Source organism: Peromyscus eremicus, chromosome 4 (genome assembly GCF_949786415.1).
Source record: "Peromyscus eremicus chromosome 4, PerEre_H2_v1, whole genome shotgun sequence".
Lineage (NCBI taxonomy): Eukaryota > Metazoa > Chordata > Mammalia > Rodentia > Cricetidae > Peromyscus > Peromyscus eremicus.
The window spans coordinates 50,735,828-50,749,242 of NC_081419.1; the positions used below are offsets into that span (position 1 = coordinate 50,735,828).

The 13,415-nt window shown below is 44.1% G+C and overlaps 1 protein-coding gene across 1 annotated transcript in view; it reads left to right on the forward strand.

The window, feature by feature from the left end:
- Map3k20 (mitogen-activated protein kinase kinase kinase 20) overlaps positions 1-11,211 on the forward strand; it is a 162,477-nt gene extending 151,266 nt beyond the window's left edge. The window contains exons 17-20 of the mRNA XM_059260697.1: positions 518-634; positions 2,799-2,873; positions 5,617-5,767; positions 9,895-11,211. Of these exons, the coding sequence (XP_059116680.1) occupies positions 518-634; positions 2,799-2,873; positions 5,617-5,767; positions 9,895-10,598 (1,047 nt within the window). The 3' untranslated portion in view covers positions 10,599-11,211. The remainder of the gene's footprint in view (positions 1-517; positions 635-2,798; positions 2,874-5,616; positions 5,768-9,894) is intronic.
- Positions 11,212-13,415: the final 2,204 nt, after the last annotated feature.

Genomic DNA, 13,415 nt, shown 5'->3' on the forward strand with positions numbered 1-13,415 from the left:
ATCACATCCGCAGTGTTGTCCTCCCTAAGAGGACAGTGAGCTGTGTCTTTACCCCACACCATTATCAGCTCTGGGAAAGGGAGGTAGGTAGATCAAGAGGGCTACACGATAAAAGAAAAGAAAAAGGAGGACTATGACTTTTTTATACCAATGATAAAATGTCCTTGTAACATTTAATATGTACGTTGTATGGCTCTGTTGTGAAAGGTTACACCTTCAGGTTCCATAACGTAACTGCCTGGGTTTGCTCATATTTATTTTGTGCCTGGCCCTTGAGAATTTTGAGTGTGTGATTCCTATAACAAAACCCTTCAACTGATAAATTATGTCTCAAGGCTGCACTAACTGGGGGTTATTAGATATACAAAAGGATCTAATTTCACGTCCTCTTTTGAAAAAAGAAAAATCAAACACTCCCACACTACTTCATTTAGAATACTTTGTGTGTTATAAAACACTAAAATGAAAAAAAAATTGTTTCACTCTCTCAATTCTGTAATTTTGCTTTTAATTCCAGGATTGTAAATGGAAAATGTATATGGAGATGGATGGGGATGAAATTGCAATAACCTACATAAAAGATGTGACTTTCAACACAAGCCTCCCTGATGCAGAGATTTTAAAGATGACAAAGGTAAGGTTCTATTTACAGCTTAAAAGCTTTTTTGAATTCACAGATATCAAACAAAGACATTAAAATACCCCAGCAGTGGGCTTTTGTACTCCTGGATGCTCACATCAGCTCAGCCTCAAGCTGCCTCTTGAAAGGCACATTTTATTTAGCAGATTGAGAGAATAATTTTTTTGTTAAAATTCCACTTGTGCTGTGTGAACCAAAGAGCACTGCAAACCAAAAAGTATCATTTAAGTTTTTTTTTAATCCTACATTTCTTCTTACCTTACCATTTATTAAAGAAAATGTTATCAATGAAAATATTTACTTCAAACTGGATTGAGTTAAACTTAGAAAGAAAAACTTACAATGATGAAGACTTCCGTTTTTCCCCTCACTGCTGGTGGTGTGCATGCTGGACAGTTGCTCTACCCCTTAGCTCCATCCCCAGCCTGCTCTAGTCAGTTCTAGGAGGACTGGGATACGGCTATTTGGAGACACATGGCGCTGCTCTGTCGCTTCTGTAAGTTCCCACCACAAGTTCCTCGAGTGGTGGAGAGCATGTCTGGAGTCCAGAGTCACTGGAAACCCTGAAGAAATCCAACAGAAAGGTTTAACTTGCTCCTCAGAATGGAAAGAACTCAGTTTTTTCCCAACCATACTCGGAAAAAAAAAGTGTAAGATTTCAGTGGTAGGTCCACCACTTCAGACAAAGCATATGTCCGTAAGATGGCCATCCTGACCTCCAGTAACCATCAGTGCTGGCCCATGGCTAACCTAACTGTGCACTGAGCTTTAGTGAAGAAAATGGAGCTTTTCACAAAGAACCAGAGTACAGACACAAGTTGGAAACAAAATGAGTCTACAAAGCCATGACATTTGATTTGTGTGTTCTCTGTACAGACATAAGATGGCTGAATGACCAAGTCCTTGTAACTTACAAGTAGATTCATCAAGAGGATAGTTTGGTATTCATTGTTGGGTTCCTCTATATAATTGGGATTCACTTTTGTGGCATTGCTTACCTTAACATAAGAGTCTGATTTGGTTTAATGTTTCCTTATGTTGTGGGGACATATTGTACTTTGATGTCTAGAAAGAACAGGTACTCTCCCCTGGGTCCCAGTTTTGTCCTCCCCAGTTGACACAGTTGTCCTCTCGCTTCCTTGTCCTTAAGATGTAGTCATTGCTTACCATAAGAAGGAAGTTGCTCCATGCAAAAAATAATACAATGCAATTGTAGAGCTGAATGTTTCTGCCATCATGCACCAGGGCAAAACCATACACATTAATGGAGCTTACAGGAAAAACAGGATTGGAAAGGTCATTTAAAATTTACAGAACCTTATAAAAACAATAGAAGCAATAATAGTCTTAATTCATATAAAAATCAGCCCAGTTAAATCTCTCTTATAGTCTACACAACTTATACACAGTCATTGTTCTGCAGCCCCAACCTGGAAGGATAAGGGAATGAGAAGAAAATGAAAAAATAATTTTTATCAGAATTAGCATAAGACCCAAAATATAGGCTTCATTAGTCTTTTGCCTTGATACAGTAGGAAAGTAACACCACAATGTCTTCATTGGTACAAGCCTCTTGGCACGATAGCCTGGCAGACAGAAAGCTGAATGATTGACAAGGACAGTATACTAGCTACTGCTTGCTCTCAAGAAAGACAATTCTGGGACCTCTCATGTTGTCATGGCTTTATCTTAATGTTGAAAAGCTTTTGGCTATTGTTTCAAACATTAGCATGAATTAACAACCTACTGAAAGGACTGAGTAATATATCATGTTTTATCACCCCAGAGAGGATTGAGGACCTATGTAAGGGTACAACTATGATCCCAATACTTGGGAGACTGAGGCAGGTGGATCATCATCTAACTCTAAGCCAAGACTACACAGCCAAACCTATTTCGAAAACAAAAACAACAAAAAGCAAAAAACAAAACCCACAGAAAACCGTAGATCGGGACTACCATCTCCCATCAGTAGGACATACACACAACTCATTCAGTCATAAAACAGCAAAGTCCAAAATACAAGTGTGTTGTAAGCCAGCATGATTTTATGATAATTTAATATTCTGCAAATTATGTATGGCACAATTAGCCTCAATGAAACATGGCAGGACAGACTATCTTCTGATATGATGCCAACCTAATTTCTGTGTTTCAGCCACCATTTGTAATGGAGAAGTGGATTATAGGAATAGTGGACGATCAGACTGTGGAGTGCACAGTCACATATGAGGTAAGCTCCTGAAGACAGAGTCTACAAGTTTCACCCTCTATTAGTGAGCAGGCATTTGTCTAGTCTCTCTGGTACTTACAGGTTAGTATGTGGATTTATTGGAAAGGAAATTACATACTGGCATGCATGTACAAAGATAACCGCAATTTCTCTAACGAAGTGTTAGGAAGGAAAGATAACATGATTGAAATTGGGGAAACACCTTAGATATCCATTGAACACTTTGTACATCCCACCAAATAATGTAACAAGTGAGTGTAACTCACTTGGAAATAAGAGTTCAGAAGAGGAGATCATTGATTGTTCAGAAGACCAGCATATACCCCTGTGACCACCTGGAAAGTTTATTGTTATCGCCAAATTAACAGATCCCATAAATTTTATATGAAAAGAAAAACTTACATTAAGGAAAGAAAACATGGGGGATGGAGAGATGGCTCAGTGGTTAACAGCACTGGCTGCTCTTCCAGAGGTCCTGAGTTCAATTCCCAGCAACCACATGGTGGCTCACAACCATCTATAGTGGGATCTGATGCCCTCTTCTGGCATAAAGTTGTACATGCAGATAGAGCACTCATACATAAATAAATCTTTTTTACAACAAAACCATGCTATTGAAATGTACACATCTGGCACTACCTGCCGGCAGGTGTAGAGAATTACCTAGTCACAAATCATGTCAGAAACTGACTGGTGGAAATGAACAATAGCTTGGGATGGTTGGTTGTGTGGTCAGAGAACAGCCATACAAACATCAAGCGCAAGTCCCTAGGACACAGAGAACAGTAATAAAGCCAGACAGGTGGGCAAGGTCAGATCTGGGGACCCCAGTAAGGACTCGCCATAAGCATGGGAGAATGTCAGGTGAGGCATTTTAAGCCTTAAATGCCTGACTGTGTTGTGAAAATCAAGATCTTCTGTACAATACATAACAGTTACCAATACCTTACACTTTCTTTAAAAAGAGAGATTAAAGTCTCATGTCTTTTATCATTTAAAAACTTCATTTTTAGTATTATAAAATAATATCTCTCTGCAAATATATTTCAACTCTGTATTTAAAAATGGATTTAACGCCAATAACTTCGTAAAAGTCAACAAGGTCTTCAAGGGTGGTAAGACATTGACCCTAGAAAAGGGAGGAACGTCTTGTGGCACAGGCTGGAGGGGTCCACAGTCTGGGGTCACGTGAAGGTACTAGTATGCATCTTTGGTAGGTAGGGCCTGCAGACTTTTCATTCACTTAAGGCAGTTCTGTTAAGGATTCACCATAAAGTCAGGTACGCCTGCCGTGTCTCACAAACCTCAGGTAAATACTGAAAGATCAGGAATGGCTTTCTTCGTTTGGCAGACAGGAAACCAGGCTGGGAGAGAAGAAAGGAAGTCCAGGGCTCTGGGGTACTCAGTGACAGAGTGAACGTGCTCACACCCATGTCTCCCCTCTGCAAACAGTGTCTCTTCCCTGGTCCCCGGCCTGTGAGCCTCACAGCTGCTGCTACAGTAAGATGCGGGAAGTCTCCCTCAGGCCGGGTTTTGCATGCTGCCGTACTGAGATGGTTTCCTGAGTTATCACAGTCTAGCTTTTCAGAATCAGAGCCCCAAACCTCGTCCACTGAACTCCACAGCCCGCAGGGCAGAAGTGTGATAGCAACACTGATGTCTGCTAACTGGCCCTCACCCCCCAGGAAAAGCCCCCTTTAACCGGACAGTTAGAGCAGCTGGATTCCAGCTCTGTCTGCTGCAGACAACCCCACAGACACGCCGCACCCTGCTTCTTGCTGTTTTTCCTTCTTACTGACCTTCCTCTCCCCCTTCCTCCCTCTTATCTTCTTCTCCTCTTCCTCCTCCTCTTTGGACTCCATGATAATAAACCACCTCTAGATTTCTCACTTTCCAGTTTTTAAAGACATTTCTTTTCTTTCTCTCCTCTTCCTCCTCGTCTTTTCTGAGACAAGATCTTTCTATGTAGCCCTGGCTGGTCTCCAACTTGCTGTGCAGACCAGGCTGGCCTTGAACTCACAGAGACCCACCTACTTCTGCCTCCTGAGTGCTGGGATTAAAGGTGTGCCCCACCACCGCCTACTAAAGACATCTTTTTGTAACTGTATTGAATCCTAGAGACTCTTTTTTGTGGGGACCCAAGGCCAAGCCAGTGTGGCCCTGAGCTATACCCACAGCCCTGGAAAGACTGTGATCTACACATGTCTCTCTCTGGTGAGGAGGACTTCTTCAGGATGAGAACTGTCATCGGGTATCCGCCCCTGATGCTGGATTTCCTCACTCTGAACTCATCTCAGGGTGCACCTACTCCCTTTACTCACCCCGTGGCAGCCTCCTTCATTCTCTTCCCTGTGTGTGTCCGTCCCAGTGTCCTTAGGCCAAGGTACACTGAAGCGAGACAGTGGTCAGTGTTCATTTCTCCAACAAAGTATCTTTTTTCAACTATAAAAAACATTTCTTAACAAAGAGGTACACTGAGCTCTGTCAACTGCTATAAACTCTGGGGGAAGACAACCTTAGTTTTAAGTACTAAAATATACTAAGCAGAAAGGGGTGTAGGATGGGGAAAGAGAGGAAGGAAGGGGGGGGGGAGTATAGAGTCCATTATGGGAAAAGTTAAAAATGTTCCTGTTATTCAAATTCACTAATTTAGGCAACGGCATAACAACATGCATTTTTTCCTTCCCGTTTTATAAACATATGCATGATTGTGGGTTTCTTGGTTTGTTTTTTTTTCTAACAGAGTGATGTAAGAACTCCGAAACTCACTAAGCATGTCCACTCAATTCAGTGGAGTAGAACGAAGCCTCAGGATGAGGTGAGAGCAGTCCAGCTCGCCATCCAGACTCTGTTCTCCAACTCCGATGGCAACCCTGGCAGCAGGTCTGACTCAAGTAAGTTAGTGTCCCGGTGCCCCATGTGTGCCTGAGTCCAAACGTGCGCTGTGACGTTTCCGTGACAGAGGTGAGGGCCAGGCGGTGGACAGCAGCTGCCTGACGCAGTACTTCCCTCTTACAGTTTTAGAATATTGGGTTTTTTTTTTTCAAAATTTTTCCTAAGTCTTTGAGAATGTCATACATATGTACAATGTACTTTGATCAGATTGACCGTGTAATATTGGTTTTATAATAGATTATAGAGTCAAATTTATAGACATAAATGTGAACACATTGTACAATGATGAAAAGTAGTTACACTGCAGTGACAAAAACATCTGCTTGTTTAGTTTCTAAAAGTGTACCTGTAAATAAAGATGAGCATCTTCTAGCTCACATTCCTACAAAGCCACTGCGGTCAACAGTACTTCTTGTCTTGTCTTTTTCATTTTGGCAGTCTTGTGCACCCCTGGCTGGCCTGGAACGGTTTTCAGATAGCGGAGAATGATCTTGAACTTCTGATTCTCCAGGCTCTGCCTCTAAAGTGCTAGAGTTACAGGCATGGGCCACCACACCCAGTTTAATGGGGTGCTAGAGATGGAATCAGGGCTTGGTATGCTAGACAAGCACTCTATCAACTGAGATGCATCCCTGGCTACTTCTTGAGTCTTGAACAGTGACAAAGCATGGCAACGATGGAGTGAGGGAGTCGTGGAGGGAGTGGGGGAGGGAGTAGGGGAGGGAGTGGAGGAGGGAAGGAGAAGGAGGAACAGGCAAGAGTCAATGGAAACGAGACGATGAAAAGGTTCAGCATGATGGTTCAGCATGTAAAGGCAGCTGCCTACAAGCCTGACTGATTCTTGTCTGTTATCCTCTAATCTCCACACAAACATCATGGCATGTGCTGTCACTCACACTCACACACACACACACACACACACACACACACACATAAATAAATAAATAATGTTTTTTTTTAAAGTTTAAGAGACAGTAAAGAGAAAAACTTTAATGTACATGATAAATAATGGTGATAGTAATTTTAAAAACTAAGAAAAGCACACAAGGTCAGCTGACTGGCCATGCAATTGGTCGTTATTTAGTGAACTCGGGCAAAGGTTCTGACTTGTAGGCTCAGAAACTCTAATAACTGTAGGAGTGAGACAAGCTCACAAGTGTGTTGAAGGTGCATGTATGTATACAAAGCCACACACAGTCCTTCTTGACCATGAGACATACACCTTCGAAGCACACCAGAAATGCATGCTTTCTAATCAGCACTTCTCGTTCCCCGAGAGAAAAGTACTTTTTGTGACAGCATACCTGAAGGCTCCTTGTCAGACATGGAGACAAAGCGGGGACTCTAACTTACTATCCCCAATGGCAAGTGTTGGCAGCCTGGCCCCTCTGTTGACCACTGTAAAGCTTGACTTGCCAAGCAGAACAAATATTCTTTCTTTCTTTGTTTTGGTTTTTTGAGACAGGGTTTCTCTGTGTCTTTTTGGTGCCTGTCCTGGATCTCACTCTATAGACCAGGCTGGCCTTGAACTCACAGAGATCCACCTGGCTCTGCCTCCCAAGTGCTGGGATTAAAGGTGTGCGCCACTGCTGCCCGGCCAGAATAAATATTCTTAACTGGCCACAAACCAGGGAGAACAGAATCCTGAACAACATTCAGAAGCCGTCAACAAATGATCTGACATCATGCCAGGCCTGATCACCTTTATCAACAGAGTTGATGTGCTTCTACCGTTTTGCAAACAGCTATCAGAGAACATTGCTACCATCGGGTTAGGCCTGGGGTTTTGTTAAGACTCTTTAGCTACGAGCACCGTCAGGCACATTTTAGGGCATGCTATTCTGCTGAGGTTATTCCACATAGTAGGTCTGGATCTACACAAGCTCCCCCATGCAGCTACTTCTAAACTCCTTTATGCTTGTCAGGTCTGTGTATCTTGCCTGGTATGTCTGCTATAATATTTAAGGACTTCTTTTAGCTGGTACGGTAGCTTACCTCTGGAGTCACAGCTTCCAGGGAGCTAAAGCAGGACCAGTGCAAGTTCAAGGTCATCATAGGCTATACAGTGAGTTCTCAGAGTGAGACTAAAAGAGGACTTCTTTCTCAACTAATGTTTGTAGAGCACGTTTTACTTCTATAGAGCTTTTATAGCTATGACCCTGTTTGATCCCTATAACTGCCCTGTGAAGCCTGGGACCTTCTCTCTATGATTCTGCTAGATTTTCTCTTCTGTGAGGCTAGTTTTCCCATTTCCAAATTCTTATTACACAAAACGGCTGCCCGTGACTTCTAAGTTTTACATGGTTCAAATGCTACCATATTGAGAGTAAACAAACAGCCGGGCGGTGGTGGCGCATGCCTTTAATCCCAGCACTCGGGAGGCAGAGCCAGGCGGATCTCTGTGAGTTCGAGGCCAGCCTGGGCTACCAAGTGAGTTCCAGGAAAGGCTCAAAGCTACGCAGAGAAACCCTGTCTCGAAAAACCAAAAAAAAAAAAAAAAAAAAAAAAAAAAGAGAGTAAACAAACAAACAAACCTTTTTTAAAACATCACTCTGAGTTCCAGATCCCTATGGTAACACTTCTGGGGCTACTTCCTCCAGGCATGCTCCCATAGGCAATGAACTGTATCACCAGGAAGTGACGGTGACGGATGGCAGAGCACGAGGCTGGGGCTGGGGGCAGGTCATGAGGACATCTACATTGTGACCATGGTGTTCCCTTCCCAAAATAGGGCACTTCCCAGACCCCAAATAGGTGTCCTTTACATCTTCTAAGCATAATCTTTAGGAAACAGTAAATTACTCTTTAAGAATGTACACTGGAAAAATCAGCACCCTCCACTTCCTGCTGGAGTTGCTCCAGACTGTTTCCCTCGGGAGAGCTTTGTCTGGCTCCCTCCAGTTTTCAGCTTGTGTACCTCCCTTCTGTCTTCCTCCACCCTTTTTACTCACTTTTCCAGTGTGATGTGAAGACTCGAGATCACCCACTAGCCCAATCATACCCTTTTTCATCTGCCAGGAGCAGAAAACCCAGTTTCACCTGGCTTAACTCAGTGGGCCTCCAAGTTTGGTCCTGTGGGATCCTCTGTGAACCTATCATAGACACATACTCCCTGCCCCATCTCCAGACATACCACATCAGGTATGCCAGGTCTAGAACCAGCAGCCCGCATTTTAAGGAACCCTCTCAAGTCCCCCAAACACCGATTGAAGTGAATAAAATGCATTGTCTTCCATCACTAAAAGTCCAGAGGTGATGTAGGCTCTGGATGCAGTCGGACAAATAAGTTTGACGAGGAATCTTAAGGAGTGGCCTCTTCCTTTCCTCTCTGCCTTACTCACTGTACAGGCTTTGCCCACGGCCTCACTGCTGTGTCTGGCTGCCCTATAAACATAGGGATGCCCTGAAAGCACCAGGTGTCAGCCCTGACCTGTTCTCATAGTTAGTGAAACAGCCTTCCCAGAAACCCAGCAGACTACCCACACCAATTCTGCTTTGAGCAGGACAGCAATATTTCCTTTGCTGGCATCTGCGTGTCTGTCATGAGCAGAAGAAACCCAGCTTCCCTTGATACACATGGCTGCAGACAGGAGCTCAAACTCAGGCCTCTTGGAAGCTACAACTGTAGAGAGGCCGCAGTTTAGGAAGATTGTGCTGCGATAATGTATCTATCGCTCCTTGTAGATGAAGTCCCTGATACAGTTAGAATCACGGCAGCAGAAATAGAAAAATGCCAACCCTTGCCGGGTGGTGGTGGCGCACACCTTTAATCCCAGCACTCGGGAGGCAGAGGCAGGCGAATCTCTGTGAGTTCGAGGCTAGCCTGGTCTACAGAGTGAGTTCCAGGACAGTCTCCAAAGCTACACAGAGAAACCCTGTCTCGAAAAACCAAAAAGAAAAAAGAAAAAGAAAAATGCCAACCCTATTATATATTCTAATTGACAATTTACCTTTCCGCCCAAGGGTTCATGGTAGTAAAGATAAAGGTACCTGTCCTGGAACTTCCATGAACGGTGATGCTTGGCATGGCCCTAAGCAGCCTTGAGACTGGTTTCCTGAGCCAGGCTTATGAATTAGGCATTCAGCTTTGTGGCGTGGAAGAGGCTCATTTCCTTTTTCCCTGCAGGTGCGGACTGCCAGTGGTTAGACACTCTGCGCTTGCGGCAGATTGCATCCCACACTTCTCTGCAGCGTTCCCAGAGCAACCCCATCCTGGGGTCCCCTTACTTCTCCTACTTCGGCAACCAGGATTCCTATGCGGCGGCGGTGAGGCGGACCCAGACGCCCGTGAAGTACCAGCAGATCACTCCCATCAACCAGTCCAGGAGCTCCTCCCCGACCACGACGCAGTACGGGCTCTCCAAAAACTTCTCCTCCCTGCACCTCAACTCCAGGGACAGCGGCTTCTCCAGCCTCAACACAGACAGCTCCTCCGAGAGGGGCCGCTACTCGGACCGAAGCAGAAACAAAAACCGCGGGAGCGTGTCCCTCAACTCTTCCCCCCGAGGAAGATACGGTGGGAAAAGCCAGCACTCCGCACCTTCGCGAGAAAGGTATTCCGGAAGGTTCTACAGGTTGCCCCAGGCGGCGCTGAACACTCATCAGTCCCCTGACTTCAAGAGGAGCCCGAATGACCGTCACGTGCCCAGGACCATCCCAGGCATGCCTCTGCACCCCGAGGCTGCCCCCAGAGCAGGCGAAGAGGAGAGCAAGGCGAGCGAAGGGGGCTGGACTAAGGTGGAGTACCGGAAGAAGACTCACAGGCAACTTCCAGCCAAGACTGGCAAGGAGAGAACCCGGGGCAACTACCGCGGGCGGAGGAACTTTTGATGGCTTGAGTCAGATGGGCTTTTCCAAGCGGGTTCTGCGGTGGTTTGTGCCGTGGACTTTGGGTAACAAGACACCTTCAGATTCCAGGAACCAAAGAGACTAGGCTGGGGGTTAGCAAACACCTTTTAATTCAAAGGACAACCAAAGCAGGATCACAGTTATGGCCGTCGGTTGACTAGCTGTGGCAATTAGACTTGACAATGACTGCCCATATTTCATCCCCCGAATTAATATTGAAGCGGGAAGGGCTGTGCCATTTAGTCCATGCTGGGCACATTCTCCTTAGCAGACCCGGAACTAGGATAAAGCTAGTGAGGGGGCCACAGACAAATCAAATTTCTAGATGAAAACAGATGTGTCTTATTTTTTCTTTCATCTAAGGTTCCAAGGTGGCTCAGCAAGGCACTGTGGCTGATCCTTTATTTAAAATTTGGGTATTTTGTTCATCATGAATTTTTTGCATTGATTGTTTTTTAAACTACTGCGATAAAATATCATTTATCTTGATTGCTGAGGGATTTTTTAAAAAATGCCACCCTAAATTTTGTGCCCAAGGCAAGTGCCTCCTCACTCATCTCAACCCTGTTAGTATTTATTTTAGTGAGATATTTGTGTTTCTGTCATGGTCAGAATTGAAATGATTTGGCCTGTCATTTTTAGGTAATAAAAAAAGATTGTGGAAGTTAATGTTGCCTATATGGTGTTTATCTCGTTCATTAAGGTTCATCAAACAAAAGGTCTAAATAGCCGGGAGGTTTGTGGCTGGTTCCTTTCCTGATCTCCCAGGACTCAAGTTGAGTGTTAGTTCCCACCTTCACCATAGAAGGAGCGAAGAGGGGGGGAAAACAATCCATACAGCATCCTTGGGACGTCAGAACTCTAAAATCTAAATGGAGCAGGATAATACCATCTCAAGCTAAAAGTCAGAGAAATTAAATAATTAAACTACCGTTAGCCTTGTTAGAGCAAGACAGTAAATACCTGCCTTGCAGCGAGTCAGTGTGTAGCAGCTGGGAATAAGAGGAAGCGTGGAGTCTGGAGCAGGAAGCTAGTGACGCACGAGGGTGTGAGGACGGGATATGAAGCACTGTGAAGTGCTCCCTATTTTACAAGTCCGAAAGTCAGGTTGGCAACAAGCCTATTATGCATCAAATAGAGAAACGTTACTATCAGTATGCTAAGATTCTGTTCAGCACTCACTAGTACTAAACACTAAGTGCCCTTTGGTCTGTCCAGGATTCTTGATGTCCTCTAGGAATCCAGATGATTCCTGGGTGTTCCATAGGATTGAATTCTCTCCTTATATTATAGAAAGCAGGCTTCCCCATAAGTATACATGCTCCAGTGCAGTACTTGGAATCTGCTGGGATCATCGAGGGTTGTATAGCATTAAAGTCAAGATGGTAGGAAATGACTTTCATTTACAAAGGAAACTGTCTAAATGGCCTAACTGTTGATTCACCAACTTAATTATATTGACCATCTGCACTTACTAACAAGCAAAGCAACGGGCTTGTAAATCAAGATCAGTTTGGTGGGCATGAGGTACTTATTTTCATCATGGCTGACCAACTCGTAAAGCTGCTAGTCTTCACCTTCTCACTGTGATCCTTCATATCAAGCCAAGCCTGTTGCCAGTTCTTCTCCCCTTTGGCCTTCCTTTGTGTTTAAATGACAGCGACAAAAAGGGTGTGTGCAAAGTGCTATCTTATATGCTCTTTCCAAATAGGGGCACATTCTTCGTGAGTTTTTGGATACATAGCTGGATGCAGTCTTGCATCAGTCACTCTGAAAGGAATACAAAGTGGGTATGAGTTAGTACAACAAATGCACAGTGCAGGGAGATAGGGAGACTTGCAATTTATAAGGTGCTGCGCAGATGACCCTCTGTGTCCTGCCCCTTGCCACCATCCTGCTTTTGTGGATCCTGAGTTAGAAACTCCAAACTGGCATTAAAGTGACTGCATGTTCTCGGTCTTCTTGACAGTGGTTGATCACAAAAAAAAGTTCCTGCAATAGCCTACCACACTGACCACTTTGTAATGTCTCGTGGAAAAATACTTGTCAGCATCGATGCTTCCAGTCAAAATCAAAACAAGAACAGCTGCAGTCTGGTTTTGGGTTGTAAAGAAGTAATAAGAGTTAGATGTGCTTTTCTAGCTTGTTTCTCTCTCTCTCTCTCTCTCTCTCTCTCTCTCTCTCTCTCTCTCTCTCTCCCTTAACAATGCTTAGTCATCAAACATCACTTGTCAGGTTAGAAGAATGTAACTTAAGAGCAGAACAAGAATTAAGAGGGCATGCACCATCAAAATAACTGCCAAAACAGAAATTTAAAAAATAGCAGCCTAAGATATCTTAGCATTCATATGGCCTTGGGTTCAGGTCTCAATACCAGTAAACCAGAAAATCATTTTCCAACAGTCAGGAAGTTTATTAGCTGGAAGAGGCCAAGTTTAGGACAGACAGGAAAACTTTTAGGTAAGAACTTAAGGCTGTATAGCACGCCGCAGGACACATGCATAGATGCTCTCACAAGTGAGCAGACTAACTGTTTCCATCTGATTTACAGTGAATGTAGCTTATAGAGAAAAAGTAAACTACAATGTACTTAAATTGATTGACAGTGAAATTTAGGTCAGTAGAATCTACCTGGGAACTCTCTCTTTACTATGCCTTTTCCTGTGCAGTGGTACCAGACCCTTCCTAAGACCCTTCTCTGCAATACATATTACCTGAGCAGGTTGGTACAGACGTGGAACACTTGTGAGGGAAGTTAGGTTAAGGAACTTCCTGCAAAAGCTACCTCACAGTGATAAG